The 16,141-nt window shown below is 35.1% G+C and overlaps 1 protein-coding gene across 1 annotated transcript in view; it reads left to right on the plus strand.

Moving 5' to 3' along the window:
• Positions 1 to 16,141, plus strand: part of EHD4 (EH domain containing 4) — a 100,161-nt gene that overhangs the window by 25,549 nt on the left and 58,471 nt on the right. The window contains exon 3 of the mRNA XM_044665112.1: positions 13,860 to 13,957. Within this exon, the coding sequence (XP_044521047.1) occupies positions 13,860 to 13,957 (98 nt within the window). The remainder of the gene's footprint in view (positions 1 to 13,859; positions 13,958 to 16,141) is intronic.

Below are 16,141 nucleotides of genomic sequence, written 5' to 3' on the forward strand. Positions count from 1 at the left end.
AGAACTCAAGTTATTTTTAGTGTAGAAATGCTAGAGGTTTTCCCTGAAAGATCAAGAGCAGAGCAAGAATGTTCATTTCTACCATTGTTATTTGATAGCTAAAAATGTTAGCTATAGCAATAAGATATAAAAGAAAAAGAAATTGAGAGAATGAATAAAGGCAAAGAATAAACAAGAATTATCACTTTTTGTAGATGACATAATGGTTTGGTAAGAGAATGATATTCAGCCAAAAATTAATTGAAACAATAACTTCAGTAAAGTAACAGACTATAAAAGAAACCCACAAAAATCATGATTTCACAAGATTAATGATGAAGCATTCTTCCTACCCCTTAGCAGAGAGGCAATGACCTAGAGTGGTAGTATCAAACTCAAATAGAAAATAGAAGTTGCTAATCTGTACATAAGGGACCCTGAAAGCCAAATAGACTTAGTTTTTAAATGAAACAGTTTTTATTTGTTACAAGACAGTGCTTTACAGAGGGCAGGGGGACAGAGTTATGGATAACAATAATGAAAGTATATGGATAGAGATAATGAAAAAAGAAAAAAGAGGGTAAATGAAAGATTTTTTAAAATATTTAAAATTCCACTAAAAAGATTTTTTTTAATTAAAAAAGAAGAAGAAATTTCAGAAAAGAACAAACAGACTACAATATTGGAACTATGTGATGTGTATATATATGTTTGAGAGAAAGAAAATAGAAATTCATATTGTCTTTTTTATAACCCTTTTTTCTCGTTGTGTAAGGAAATTTTTATTCCTCGATATATAGCAAATTCATAAAAATAATTTGAAATAAATATAACTCAAATTTAGTTTAACAGACATTTGTTAAATACTTATATTCAAGACACATAATAAAATATTATTTACAGTGGTGTTTCAAGAGGAACCATAGCTTATGATAGGGTACTGGTTTTTGAATTGGGAAGACTTGAGTCCAAATTCTATCACTGACACTAGGTGTGTGACCCTGGGCAAGTCACGTAAAGTCCTTGAGCACTTGGACTATTTCCCTTTTGTGTTAATATATCCAGTATCTAGCACATAGTAGATACTTAATAAATGCTTGTTAACTTTTGGTATTTATATTCTTTTATTTTTTTAAAAATCATTTATTTCAGTTACATGTAGAAACAATTTTTGAGAATTACTTTCTGCCATTTTAGGATTCAGATTTTCTCCCTCTCTCCCTTCCGTCCTCTCCCTGAGGTGGTCAACAGTCTGACATGGTGCTTTCATGCAATACATATTTCCATGTTGTTCATGTCATGATACTTCTCACACAAACAATAAAAAACTCAAAGGAAATAAAGTGGAAGATGGCATGTTTTGATCTGTAATCAGACTCAACAGTTCCTTCTTTGGCTATGGATAGCATTTTTCATCATGAGTCCCTTGTAGTTATCTTGGAAACTTGCTTTTTTGATAATGGTTTAGTCCTTCACAGTTGAACATCATATGATATTTCTGTTCCTATATATGTTATTCTCCTGGTTCTATTCTCTTGTCTTTGCATCAGTTCATATAAGTCTTTCCAGGGTTTTCTGAACTCATCCTGTTTCTAATGGCATGATAGTATTCCATTACACACCTTATACCACATCTTGTTCGTCCGTTCCCCAAGTGATGGCCAACCTCTCTCAATTTCTAATTCTTTGTCACTACAAAAAGAGCTGCTAAAAATATTTTGATACAGGTAGGTCCTCTTCTCTTATCTCTGATTTCTTTAGGCTACAGACCCATCAGTGGTATTGCTGGGTCAAAGGGATTACATAGTTTTATGGCCCTTTGCATGTGGTTCCATATTGCTCTCCAGAATGACTGTATCAGTTCACAGTTCCACCAACAGTGTATTCATTTTCCAATTTTCCCACGTCCTCTCCAGTATTTATCATTTTCCTTTTTGCTCATGTTAACCAATCTGATAGGTATAAGGTAGTATTTCAGAGTTGGTTTAATTTGCATTTCTCTAATTGAGTGATTTGGAACATTTTTAAAATATGATTATAGATAATTTTATATATTCTTTTAATAAGACCATTATCAAAGAACATAAACAAAGCTGCATTCTCTCAGAGGTAAATTTGTGTACCTAACTATAGCTTCTATTTGGGGAACATGTTTTGGTCAGGTCAAATACACAATAAAACCTCCTCTTTAGACTTTTCTGGTATCTCAAAGAAAATGTTGTACACAAGAAGGACAGTGTGCATTGAGAGAAATTAACCAAGTAACTAGAATACTATTTTAATCACAATATCACCTCATCCTTTCAATTTTCCTTTGTTAATAAATAGTCATTACTGTTGCTTCTCACTTCAAGCAACAGGCAGTCATCCCAAGGGGCAGATTATTACCTCTCCCATATCATCAATACTATAGCTTGGGTATTATCCCAGGAGAAATCTATGAGATTGCTCATGGATCAAAATTTAATAGCTTCAGAAAAGAATCAGGATAATGTGTTTCTCTTTTCTTCATCAAAACCTCACCATAACACCCTGTACATGCTTTACAATAGAACTCACATAAGGCAAGTCTGTCTTGGATTCCATCCATGTGCATTACATATAGAAATATGAAATGATTTCATTAGAAGTGCTTTGCTCTAGTTCCACAGCCTGGATGCTGAGGACATATTTTAGTCAATATGTAACTTTAAGGCATGGTAACATGATAGCTTTTTTCCTTTGTGGTTTTGTCTTCATTACATTATTGAACATTTTCTGTCCCTTGCTCCTTACTCTCCCCATCTTCTGTTGACTGCAATCATTTAGGACTTTATCACTTATTAGTTAAGATATATGGACATATTTTTTTTTAGGTGAGAAAGGACAATTTAACAGGATATATTTCCCCCTTAACTTTCATTTCCCAGTTGTGAACTCCTTGAACCTCCACATTTGTTGAAATTTTTATAAAGCACTAAGTGAATATTAAATACCATATTTTCCTACATTATTCTTTTATTTCCGCTTTTATGATTGTACTTCTCAGGTAAATTTAAAATATAAAAAAAATTAAGACAAAACACAACAACAATTAAAATAAGTTTAATAATACATGGAAAAGTTTCAGCATTTGGTGTTGGCCTACTTGTAATAAGGCCAGTTTTTAAAAAATATACATCAAATAATTATTTAAAGGCACAGAATAAATGTTTATTGATTTAAAATATACATCCCTATAAATGACACATATTTGATTATATATTCTTGAGTTGTATTTTACATTGAATTTTTATTTTATTTTTACTCAGTTACATGTAAAATATTTTTTATTTTTTAAAATATCTTATTTTCCCAATTATGGTTTTCAACACATTTTCTGAAATTATCTAAAGCCATCAACAAGTCACATCTTTAATTTAGAAACCTTCCCAATAAGATGAGGAATGAAACAAGCATGCCCATTATTATCACTATTATTTAATATTGTACAAGAAAAGATAGCTTTAGCAATAAGAAAAGAAAAAGAAATTGAAAGAATTAAAGTAGATGATAAGGAAAATTAACTATTACTCTTTACAGATCATATAATGATGTACTTAGAGCACTGGGCTAGATACTGGGTATGATAAAAAGTTTAAGTAAGACTTGATATCTGACAGCCTAGCAATTCTTTATCTCTCTCTCTCTCTCTCTCTCTCTCTCTCTCTCTCTCTCTCTCTCTCTCTCTTTCTTCCTTCCTTCCTTTCTTTCTTTCTTTCTTTCCCTAATCTTCCATCTTAGAATCAGTACTAAGTATTGGCTTCAAGGCAAAAGATTATAAAGGGCTAGGTAGTGGGGGTTAAGTGACTTGCTCACGATCACACATCTAGGGAAGTGTCTGAGGTCAGATTTGAACCTAGGTCCTCCTGTCTCTCTCCACTGAGTCACCTACCTGCCCCATAGCCAAGAAGTTCTCTAAGTCCTGGAATGATTCCCTCCCTCCCTTTCTCCCTTCCTTTCTTCCTTTCTTCTATAAATTCTCTCCCTCCTACCCCTTCAGCATCTGTTGAAAAGAGAAATACAATATCCATTATATGTATAAAGTCATATAATACATATTTCCATATTAGCCATGATATAAAAATAAAAACCAAGAAACATAAAATGTAAAAAAGTATGCTTAAATCTGTCCTCAGAGTTTATCAGAGCTTTCCCTGAAGGTGGATAGCATTTTTCAACATGAGTCCTTTGGAATTGTCTTGGATCGTTATATAGATAAAAGTAGCTGAGACTTTAATGTTTGATCAACCTTACCACAATTGCTCTTACTATGTGCAATAATCTCCTAGCTCTGCTCACTTTACTTTACATCAGTTCATATAAATCTTCCAAGGTTTTCCTGAAACCATCCTGTGCATCCTTTAATATAGCACAATAGTATTCTATCAAAAACATATACCACAACTTGTTCAACCATTCCTTAGTTGATGAGTATTCTTTCAATTCCCAATTCTTTACCACCATAAAAAGAGCTGCTATAAATATATATTTTACATATAAGACCTTTTCTCTTTTCTTTGATCTCTTTGAGGGACAGACTTTATTGCTGGGTCAAAGACTATGCACAGTTTTATAGAGCTCCAGGCATAGTTCCAAATTGATCTCCAGAATGGTTGGACTAGTTCACTATTCAAATAGTGCATTAGCATCCCTATTTTTCTGCATCTCCTCCAGTATTTATCATTCTCCTTTTCTGTCACAATAGCCAATACGATAGGTGTGAGGTGGTACCTCGGAGTTGTTTTAACTTGCAGTTTCTTATTCATTAGTGAGTTAGAGCTTTTTTTCATAGCTTTGATTTCTTTTTCTGTAAATTGCCTGTTTATATCATCTGACCATTTATTTGTTAGGGAATGGCTCTTGTTTTTATAATTTTGGCTCAGTTTCATATATATTCAAGAAATGAGACCTTTGTCAGAGAAACTTACTGTAAAATTTCCCCCCTCCAGTTTCCTGCTTTCAGCTGTACTGATTTTGTTTGTACGGAAACATCTTACTTTTATGTAATCAAAATTATCCATTTTACTTCCCACAATCCTCTTTATCTCTCTTGGTTATAAACTATTACTTTATCCACAGGTCTGACAAGTTAAAATTTCCATGCTCCACTAATTTGACTTTGGTAGTATCCTTTATGTCTAAATCATGTACTCCTTTTGACCTTATTTTGGTATATGGTGTGTCTTCCAAATAGCTTTCCAATTTTCTCAGCAATTTTTGTCAGATAGTGATTTCTTGCTCCCAAAGCTGGGACCTTTGGGTTTATCAAACACTAGGTTACAATGATCATTTACTACTATGTATTGTGTACCTAATCTATTCCACTGCAATGGATTAATTGCTCTTTTTCTTAGCTAGTATCTAATTGCTTTGATGAATTACCACTTTGCAATATAATTTGAAATCTAGTATTGCTAGCTCACCTTCCTTAATATTTCCTCCCTTGATTCTTTTGATATTCTTGACCTTTTGTTCTTCCAGATTGTTTATTATTATTTTTACTGGCATATAATTGGTCAAACTAATCCCTAAAATTTCATCTTCTTTACATTCATCCTTTTCTTTTTTGATACAGATAATTTAATTTTCTTTTTAATTTTTAAATCAAATTAACCAATGATTTTTCCTTTCCCCCCTCACAAGTCAGCTCCTAGATATATTTATTATTTTAATTAATTTGTTTTTTATTTTCAATTTTATTAATTTCTTCTTCAATTTTCAGGATTTCATTTTGGTGTTTAATTGGGGATTTTTAATTTGTTCTTTGTCTTTTGCATGCCTGATTCATTGATCTGTTCTTTTTTTTTTATTGATGTTTGCATTTAGAGATATACATTTTCCCTCAAGTACTGCTTTAACTACATCCCGCAAATTTTGACATGTCATCTCATTCTTGTCGCTATCTTTAATGAAATCATTGGTTGTTTTGGTGATTTGTTCTCCAAAGCACTCATTCTTCAGGATTAATTTATTTAGTTTCCAATTAATTTTTAATCTATGCTTCTAAGGCACATCATTGCATGTAAATTTTATTGCATCATGGTCTGATAAGTGTACAGTTAATATTTCTGCTTTTTTGCATGTGTTTCTGAGATTCTTAATGCCCTGATACATGACTGGTTTTTGTGAAGATGTTGGAGGGCAGTTTTCAATAGGAAATTATTTAGAGTCAATCTTTTTGTTGAAACAACAATGGTAGCTTGACTGATGCCATTGTCTGATGTAGGAGTAAAACTGGTTGGTGCCTTCTAATTTGAAACAAAAGGGTAAGGTTAGGTAGGTGTATATAGAAAGAAACCTTTATCATATAGCTAATATGACACTCACTGTGGTTCTTCAAGATAGGATTATCTAACTCAGCATATCCCATTATTCCTCAAAGCTAAATTTTTTTTATGCAGTGATATTATCCACTCTAAAATATTAAATGTTAAATCACACACACACACACACACACACACACACACACACACACATATATATGCAGCAGTTTTTCAGTATGAAAATAGGTTAATTTGTCTCTATTTTATGACAATAGTTCCTCAACTCAGCCTTATCCTAGGGGTATAAGTCCACACCTATCCATTCTCAATCATTTATGAGTTCTGATGATCATATTTCAAATCCAACTGTGTTCTGTGGCCAAAATATTTTGGGAAATGTAGATTGAATTGTTTAAATTATCTAAGATCTGACAGTGTACACAATGGCTATCATAGTGTAAATGAAAACATCACTGAAAGGTAGTCAAACTCCAATTAATTGTAATGACCAATCTTGATCAGAGGAACAGATGATAAACACATTTCCTTCCTCTTGCTGGAAAGGTAAGAGGTACAAATGTTTTACACACACACACACACACACACACACACACACACACGTGTGTGTGTATATGTATTTATATGTATGATGTAAATATACATATATATAGTCTTTGTATTGTTTGACTTTACTGAATTGTTTTTTCTTTGTTACAAATGTAGCTCAGGCATGGCATGCCATGTGTCATCTGAACTCTCTAACTTAGACTCTTACACACCCAACATGAATTAATATTGGCATGTCAGAGAGTCCCAAGGAGGAATATGCTATGCTGATTTTGCGTAGTTCTCAAGATCCTGATGTGGGTGTGTATGCATTTCTACTACTTGCCACTTTAGCTCCTGAGCCCCCATTGGTATGCTCTCCGTTTACACACAGTCACAATGATGTCATTGGTTCTTAGATATGAAATATGAAGTGATAAGGTAAAAGCCATAAGAATCATAACATTTACTCAATAGAAGGCAAATATAGGAATAATCTTAACACTCAATGGGAAGCAAAAGCAAGAATATCACAGCTTATTCATAAACCAGAGTCACCCAATACATATGTAGTGTTTATGGGTAAGAGTAAGTGTACATTTAACTGAAATCCATGAGTAGGGAAATCCATCTGCTGAATGCAACTCATAACTCTAGACTGTAATGATGTCTTCAGGGAACAATCTGTGCCTATATCACCCATAAAACCACTTCACTACTAATCGCTTCCCTTCCGGTCCACAGAGTTCTACTACTGAGCAAAGCCATCTCTCAGTTATTCTCTGGTTGTTAAAACAGTGAGTTAAAACAGAGTTTCACACTCTTTTAGCACATAGCCTCCTGTGGCAGGTTCCTGAGGAAGTGATGTGTTCTTTTAGTAAAATATGCTAGTATTACACTATTTTGGTGAAATGCTGTTTCCTTAAGCCTGGAATCTAGATAATTCAGCTCTATTTATTATAAATTAAAATGTTTTTCCTTTTCTCAAACAAGAAGGGTATCATAAGCATCCCTGAGAAATTTTTCCCTTTCTGGCAGTACATGGCAATCAGCTCTTCTCTTTTCTTCCCACTAGTTTCTAGCAGCTGCGGTGCATTCTAATTCAGTAGCTCCTTGTATCCTCTGCAAAGCCTGCGTATTGGCTGTGCTCACCTATAGTAGAATTCTGTATTCTGCAATCAAGTTTCTCTACTTCCCTCCTGTGTCTCCAGCTTGTTAGTATTCTTCTGACTTTCAGCTTCTCATCTTGTATCTGCTGTATCTTCATGTGGTCATCACTTCTAATGTCTCAAATCAGGTCATAATTGTGTTTAGTGACTTGTCTGTGAAATATGATCTCAACACCCTTTATATAATCTTCCCATAGTCCCCTAACAGCTCTATTCTTCAAAAACTCTGAAAACAGTTGTATACAAAGAAACTCATTGACCACAATGCCCTCTAGTTGTCCCTGCCTCAGTCAGTGTTCCTAACCTCTGAGCTGTTTTCAAATAAATCCTAAAGGCTGCTTTCTTTTTTACATGAGTTTTATTTTTCTTTTAAAATAAAAATCTACTTTTGATATTTATTTTATTTAAATATTTATGTAACAAATTTTACTTTGAAAATAAATTAATAAGCATTTCTTTTCTCTCCTTCTAGTCCCCCATTCACTGAAAAAAGAAAGTAGAACAAAAACCTTTCAACAAATATGCATAGTTAAACAAAACAAAATCCTTCACAATGTCCAAAAATATATGTCATTCTGTATCCTGAATCCAACAGCAGAATTCATTATCAGTTCTTTGGACTCCTAGCTGGTTGTTGCACTGATCAGAGCTTTTTAAGTCTGTCAAAGTTGCTCGTTTTTAATAATATTGTTATTATGTAATTTGTTCTCTAGGTTCTATTCACTTCACTCTTCATCAATTCATAGAAGTCTTCCCAGGTTTTTCTGAAATTGTTCCTTTCATCATTTCCTTTGGAGCAATTCTATTATATCCATATAATTCATCCATATATTACCCAGCTGATGGGCATCTCCATGATTTCCAATTCTTTGCCACTACAAGAAGATTTTTTTTTTTAAACATTTCAGTCTTTTTCTTCTTTGATATCTTTGGAGTATAGTAGTGGGATTGTGATATTGCTGGATCAAAGAGTGTATATACCCAGGTTAGTAACTTTTGAGGTATAGTTACAACTTGTTTTGCATAATGACTGAACAATTCATAGCTCTCCTGGCAGGCGGTGTTTTTATTTGCATGTTTTCCACAGCTCCTCCAACATTTGTCATTTTCTTTTTTTAATCATCTTTGCCAATCAGAAAGATATGAGGTATAAAATCTCCAAGTTTTATTTTGTTTTTCTCTAATTATTAGTGAAGTGGGGGCATTTTTTTCATATGGCTTTGATAGCTTAGATTTCTTCATGATCCACCTAGTCATATCCTTTGACCGTTTATCAATTTTGGAAAGACTCTTATTCTTATAAATTTGAATCAATTTCTCAGATGTTTCAGAAATGAGACTTTTATTAGAGAAATTTGTTGCAAAGATTTCTTCCCATCTAACTTTCCCTTCTGATTTTAACTGATTTGTTTTTGTTTGGTGGGGGGAGGACTTTAAAATTTTATAGAATCAGAATTGTCCATTTTTTTCTTCTGTGACTATTTTTTTATATTAAACTCTTCCTCTCTTTATAAATCTTGTAGGAAATTTCTTTCTTGCTCCTCAAATTTATTATGTAAGCTTTCATCTCTAAGTTATGTATATTTATTAGGATCTTGGTCTAAGGTGTGAGATGTCGGTCTAAATCTACTTTCTGCCAGTCTGCTAATTTTCAAAGGAATTTTGTTAAAGAGAGGATTGTTACCCCAGCACCTGGGATTTATCAAACACTAAGCAAACTAGGTTTGTTTGCTTTTACATACTGGACAGATTTTTTCCACTTATTTCCCTCTTTTTTAATCAGGGCCAAATCATTTGGATGACTATTATTTTGTAGTATAGTTTGAGATCTGATACTACTAGACAAGGGTTGGTTCTCAGAACAATCTGTGTCTCTCCTCAAATGCTTTTATCTGAGGGGCTGTTTCTTTTCCAGCTGATTTTATCAGTGCCCTACACACAACTGTCCTTTCTTTTCTTTCAACAACCAGAAATGTTCACAGAACACAGGGGCGGCAGGACCTTCCACACAAAGAAGAATTCAAAGTGGAGAAGGGGGGGTACATGGAAAAATGATTGTGATATGAAAATTTAAAGAAAAGACATCAGTAAAACTTAAAAATAAAACACAGTTGTGTTAAATATAACTAATTTACTTTATGCTCAGTGTTTGGCCTTACTCCTCCCGTTCTGTTTTTCCTGATCGTGTCCTTTGCCTGTGTAACTTGCTGTGTGGCGTCACTCTGGGATTAGTTCCAGCCCTATAACTTTGTTCAGTGGGAATTAAATTGTAGTCTCCAATTCTACATTTTTAACCCCACCCAGAACCTTGCAGAAGTTCTAGAAAATTTGAGATTATTCTGAAAGGACACAGGCGCCATGCCTCTGAAGAAAGTTCATCAAGGCCCCTGTGACATTAACAAAATAGTTTCCACTTTGTGCTACTTTTCCAGCTAGAGGGAAGCATTTTGGAGGCGGGTAAGATTCTGTTAGAGATTGACTGAATTACTCTGGACTTATTGACTGCCAACCTCCCATTCCCTCAGGTACATTCCAGCATTTGTTACTCCCCCAAGTCTAGGGAATAAATCACCTAAGGAATAAATAAAGGTGTGGTGGCCTATTGTTTAGTTGCCTCTGACTCTTTGTGACCTCATTTGGCGTTTTCTGGGCAAAGATACTGGAATAGTTTGCCATCCATCTCCATCTTATTTGACAGATCAGAAACTGAGGCAAAAAAGAGTTCAATGACTTTCACACGGTCACACAACTAATAAGTGTCTGAGGTCACATTTGAATTCATGAAAATGAGTCTTCTTGACTCTAGGCCCACCTTTATCCCTCCCCCAAATCTAAGAGAGAAATCAGCTAAGCAATTAATTAAGGTATGCTACTGTGTTGTACATTTAACAAGCTGATTAACAAAGGATTGGACAACTAGGTAGCATGGTAGAGTGCTGCTCCTAGGATCAAAAAGATTCTTGATTTCAAACCTGTTCTCAGACACTAACTATGTGACTCTGGGCAAGTCACTTCACTCTATTTGCCTCAGTTTCCTCATCTCTCAAATGAGCTGGAGAAGGAAATGGCAAACCACTCCAGTATCTTTTGCTCAGAAAACCCCAAATGGTATCACAAAGAGTCACCTAACAACAACAAATGTTTATTTTGTTCTAGCAGAGTCTTTTCTCTATTCAGTACAAATGTTTATTAAACAGACTTTTTTTTAAAAAGTAGAAATTAGCAAATTTCTTAATTGGATTCAACTTCTTGTTTTAACTTTGTTGGCTTTCAGAACTTGTAATCTGCATTTTATTGGGAATTGAATTAAATTTGCCTTTAAAAGATTTGTATCTAATTCTCCAAACTATCTACCACTTAACTGCTTCCTGCTTGAATTTCTCCAGCTGGAGAAATAGATATGGTCTTTCTAAGAGGCAGCATGGGGTGATGTAAAGTATACTGGATTTAGGCTCCGCATTTGAATCCCTGCATTGTGTCTTACTGCTTGTGCTGTTGAGTTTTTGTACACATCACCTTTCCAGGCCCCAATTTCCTCATCAGTAAATTGCCGCCATTGGACTACATGATTTCTTTTTTTTTTTTCTTTTTTTAATGAATTAATTTGTTTAGAATATTTTTCCATGGTTACATGATTCATGTTCTCTCCCTCCCCTCTTCCCTCCCAGAGCTGACAAGCAGTTCCACTGGGTTTTACATGTATCTTTTGGACCAAATGATTTCTGAAGAGTACTTTGGGTTGTAATTGAGACCCCCCTAATCCTTTCCTTTATAACCTCACATAGAGATGACTATAAGATAAATGAAAAGAATAGATGTAAAACTTGGAGATTCATATGGGAAAGCTATTTTCTGCTAACATTTGTGTCTACTGTCCCAAACCGCCTATTCATTCCTGCATAAATTAAATTATGCAGAGCTTTGCTTAGCTGTACATATCCTGGTAGTTTGAAGCAGTCATTCCTCATCTCGCATTCTGGGCATATTTACCTTCTGAGTAATGGCCACTAATTCCACTGAGTGGAAAAAAACGGAGTTTTAAGCAAGATTTTGAGATTTCTGCCCACTAGCATATATATCAGCTATTTGAAATATAAAGAAAAGCAAGGTCATTACAGACTCTCTGCATTTTTATACACATCGTGCTTTTTGGTAGAATAAATAGAGACTGAAGCTAAAAGTTTAGGATAACAACAAAGAGTTCTAATCAGGATTTTCCTGAGAGTCCAGTAATTTTTCTAACCCTTCCCTTTCTGTTCTAATACTTTGGGGGGTGGAGAGGTCTTGTGATTTTGTTGGTGGCAAGAACTCCCCTTCCATCTGTACACATTAGGTCATAGTTTTAGAGAGTTGCCAAGAACACGGAGAGTTTGCGACTTGCTTAGAGTCTCACAGCTAGTATGTCAGAGGTAAGACTTGACAAGCCACTAGACCAGTGATTCCCAAAGTGGGTGCCACCTCCCCCTGGTGGGTGCTGCAGCAATCCAGGGGAGCAATGATGGCCACAGGTGCATTTATCTTTCCTATTAATTGCTATTAAAATTTTTTAAAATTAATTTCCAGGGGGCTAAGTAATATTTTTTCCGGAAAGGGGGTGGTAGGCCAAAAAAGTTTGGGAACTACTACACTAGACTATACTGTCTCTCACACATTATCAATGACATCGTATTGGCATTGTTCAATCATGTTTGCCTCTTCATGACCATGGCATGCCAATACTTCCCATGAGGTTTTCTTGGCAAAGATACTGAGTGATTTGCTATTTTCTTCTTCAAGGGATTAAGACAAATAGGGTGAGTGACTTGCCCATGATCTCAAAGCTACTAAATGTCCTAGACCAAATTTGAACTCAGGTCTCCCTGACTCCAGGTCCAGTGCTCTATCCACTGAGCCATCCAGCTGCCTCTTTATATTAGCATTCAGTCACTTTAATTTAAGGTTATGGTTATGTTTTGCATTGATAAATATTTCCTCCTTATGAAAAGACATCTGTCACATGACCCTTTTCTGTGTATATATTTCAGTCTCAAAAACTGAAATTTATCCTTTCTATGGTTCTTGCTAAAATGACAGGTCTTAGTGATAGCAGCTAAGAGATCATGTACTTCAGCTTCTTCTAAAAAAAAACCTAGCAGCCCAGATATGTACAGATGCAGAAAGTGACTTACCCAGCCTCACACCTAGCAAATGTCAGAGTCTGAACTCATTAATCCTGAGAATGTTTAGAGTTTGAAAAGGGCCTTCATAATTGTGACTCAGTATGATTACCATTGAATTTTCCACTTCTAGGAATTTTTGTCAGTGCAGATTCATTCATACTATCATGCCGTAGTATATTTTGTTCTCTTGATTCTGCATTCTTCACTCTGTATCACTTCATACGAGTCACCCTCTATTTCTTTGAATTGCTCATATTCATCTTTTCTTGTGGCACAGTAGTATTTCATTACATTTGTATGCCACAATTTGTCCCGCCTTTACTCAATCAATAGGGACCCATTTTGTTTCCAGATTTTTGCTACCACAAAATGCTATTTTGTTATGTATAGAACTGTTTTTTGTCATTGATCTTATTGAATTCTCCATTAGTGAAGTCAACAGTTTAGTGCCTTTTCTCTAATAAATCAAACTGTTTCCTAGGAAATTTGGATTAATTTATAGATTTACCAACAATATATTAGTGTGCCTATTTTCCACAGACCCACCAATATTGACATTTTTTTTTTAAAACCCACTTTTGGAAATTTTATCTTACCCCTTTATTTTACAGGTGTGGAAACTATGGCCCAAAGTAACTAAATGACTTACCTAAAGTCACACAACCAAGTAGTTAGTACCATTCAGACATTTTAATTCCAATGTTGATACATTTTCCCTTTAGGTTCATGTGTTCCCAGTTGCCTAACCAAGTTCTGAAGAGCATAAGCATCATTGACAGCCCTGGAATTCTATCTGGAGAGAAGCAACGTATCAGCAGAGGTGAACTGTTTTATTATTAAAATTACTCAGTTGTTCTTTACTACATTATTTATTGAGTATCATTTTTATGTATTTCTCTCTTTATAAAAGGGAAGGCCGGGAACAACCAGGTGGCTTAGTGGATAGAGAGCCAGACCTGGGTTCAAATCTGGTCTCAGATATTTCCTAGCTGTGTGACCCTGAGCAAGTCACTTAACCTCATTGCCTAGCCCTTAACCCTCTTCTGCCTTGGAACCAATACTTAGTATTGATTATAAAACAGAAGGTTTTTTTTGTTTTCTAAAATAAGATAATAGCAGTGGAGTATAAGTACTTCCTGAATTTTTTCTGCTGTTCAATTTCATCCATCCATCTATATAGTCACACCTGCAAAGCCTACAAGGAACCTCAAGATTGAAAGAACCCCAAGAAACTAACAGGGAAGTCACAGTCTACCAATAAGGAACAGATCAGAGGTGTCAGTAACCTCTGGAGTTCCATTCAATGGAACTTACATCCAGCTCCTACTTCAAATAGACTTTATGGCCCCAGAGTACACGATCACTTGCTTGGTTTTTGTTCTACTTGCTCACTAGATCTAAATAGGAAAAGCACAGAACATAGTAAAAAGCAGGTTAGTGTCAGAGCAAGAAAGCTTCCTCCACTTTCTTCACAGGCAACAATATCTCAAGGAACTGCTAGATCACAGGGAAACAAAGGATCCACTCTGCATTTTTTTACTTCAGAGTCCAAAATGGTAACCTGACCAGGACTGTGAGCTTTTCTTACTGGAGGTTCTTACCAATGGGACTCAATGGTGTGTCTGAATTAAATTTTGCCCAGTTCTACCTATGAGATAATAGACTCTATGATCCTTGGAGGCTCCTGGAATTCTTTGAATGATGAAGTGCCATATAATGCCAGAAGGAAAAAAAAAAAAAGCATAATTCTCAGGCCTTGAGAAGTCTGAATACAGAAATTCCATTTGGTTAGCATCAAAGAAGTCAGGGGAAAACTCCTTAATTATGTAAAGCAGCCATTAGGAAATCATTTAGAAAAAGACCATGATATGAGGAAGAGAAATATGGGTCAGTCCCTCCTATTTTTTTTTTTAAACCCTTGTACTTCGGTGTATTGTCTCATAGGTGGAAGATTGGTAAGGGTGGGCAATGGGGGTCAAGTGACTTGCCCAGGGTCACACAGCTGGGAAGTGGCTGAGGCCAGGTTTGAACCTAGGACCTCCTGTCTCTAGGCCTGACTCTCACTCCACTGAGCTACCCAGCTGCCCCAGTCCCTTCTATTTTAAGGAAATGGAATCTCCAAAAATGTATTTGTTATTTGCTTTTAAATAAGCAGAATTGAGATGTAACTGCCTCAGTCATAGCAACTCTCAAACGTTTTGGTCTCGGGATCCATTTGCACTCTAAAATTTTTGAGTTCCACCCAAAATCTTGGGTTTATTTGTGTTGTATATAGATATATACATTGATATTCATGTATATTATATATGGCATTTAAAGTATTAGAAATTAAAACATTTTAGCATTATTAGGATAATGGTTTTAACCTTATGGACTCCCTGAAAGGGTCTTGGGGATGCCCAATGTCCCTTGGAACATACTTTGAGATCCGCTAGCCTAAATAAAAATATAACCCACAGTTAGCATTATTGGGAATGTAGACCAGACTGCTACTGTTCCAGTTCTGAACTCCATAACTCTACTATTAAATAGATTGAAGTTTCCTTGAAAATAGGAACATATTTATGTTTTCCTTGGCAAAGTACTTTGCATCCACTAGGTACCTGACACTTTGATTCTTCACTGGACCTGTGTTCTTCATCAATAGGGTCACCTTTTCCACCTAATACATGGAGGTCTTGGGCAGATCTCAATCCACATCATGCATCGGTGTGGCAGATTTTTGTTTTTAACGTAGAACTCCCTGATGTATACCACAATCCATTCATGCTTCCTCTTCTTTCTCAGTTCTAATCCTTGCTCCATAAAAATCTCCATAAAAGATCCACCCAGTGGGATGGAGGTCTTCCTCTAAGGCAGGGTTCCTTATCTGAGGGCATAGGAACTTGATTTGCTTTTTATTTTTTAATATTTTTCAATATAATTTACTGTATTTCAATATTATTGGTTTCAATATAATTTAATATATTTCCATTTCAATATAATTGGTTTCCTTTATAACACA

Source organism: Gracilinanus agilis, chromosome 2 (genome assembly GCF_016433145.1).
Source record: "Gracilinanus agilis isolate LMUSP501 chromosome 2, AgileGrace, whole genome shotgun sequence".
In the NCBI taxonomy this organism is placed as follows: Eukaryota; Metazoa; Chordata; class Mammalia; order Didelphimorphia; family Didelphidae; genus Gracilinanus; species Gracilinanus agilis.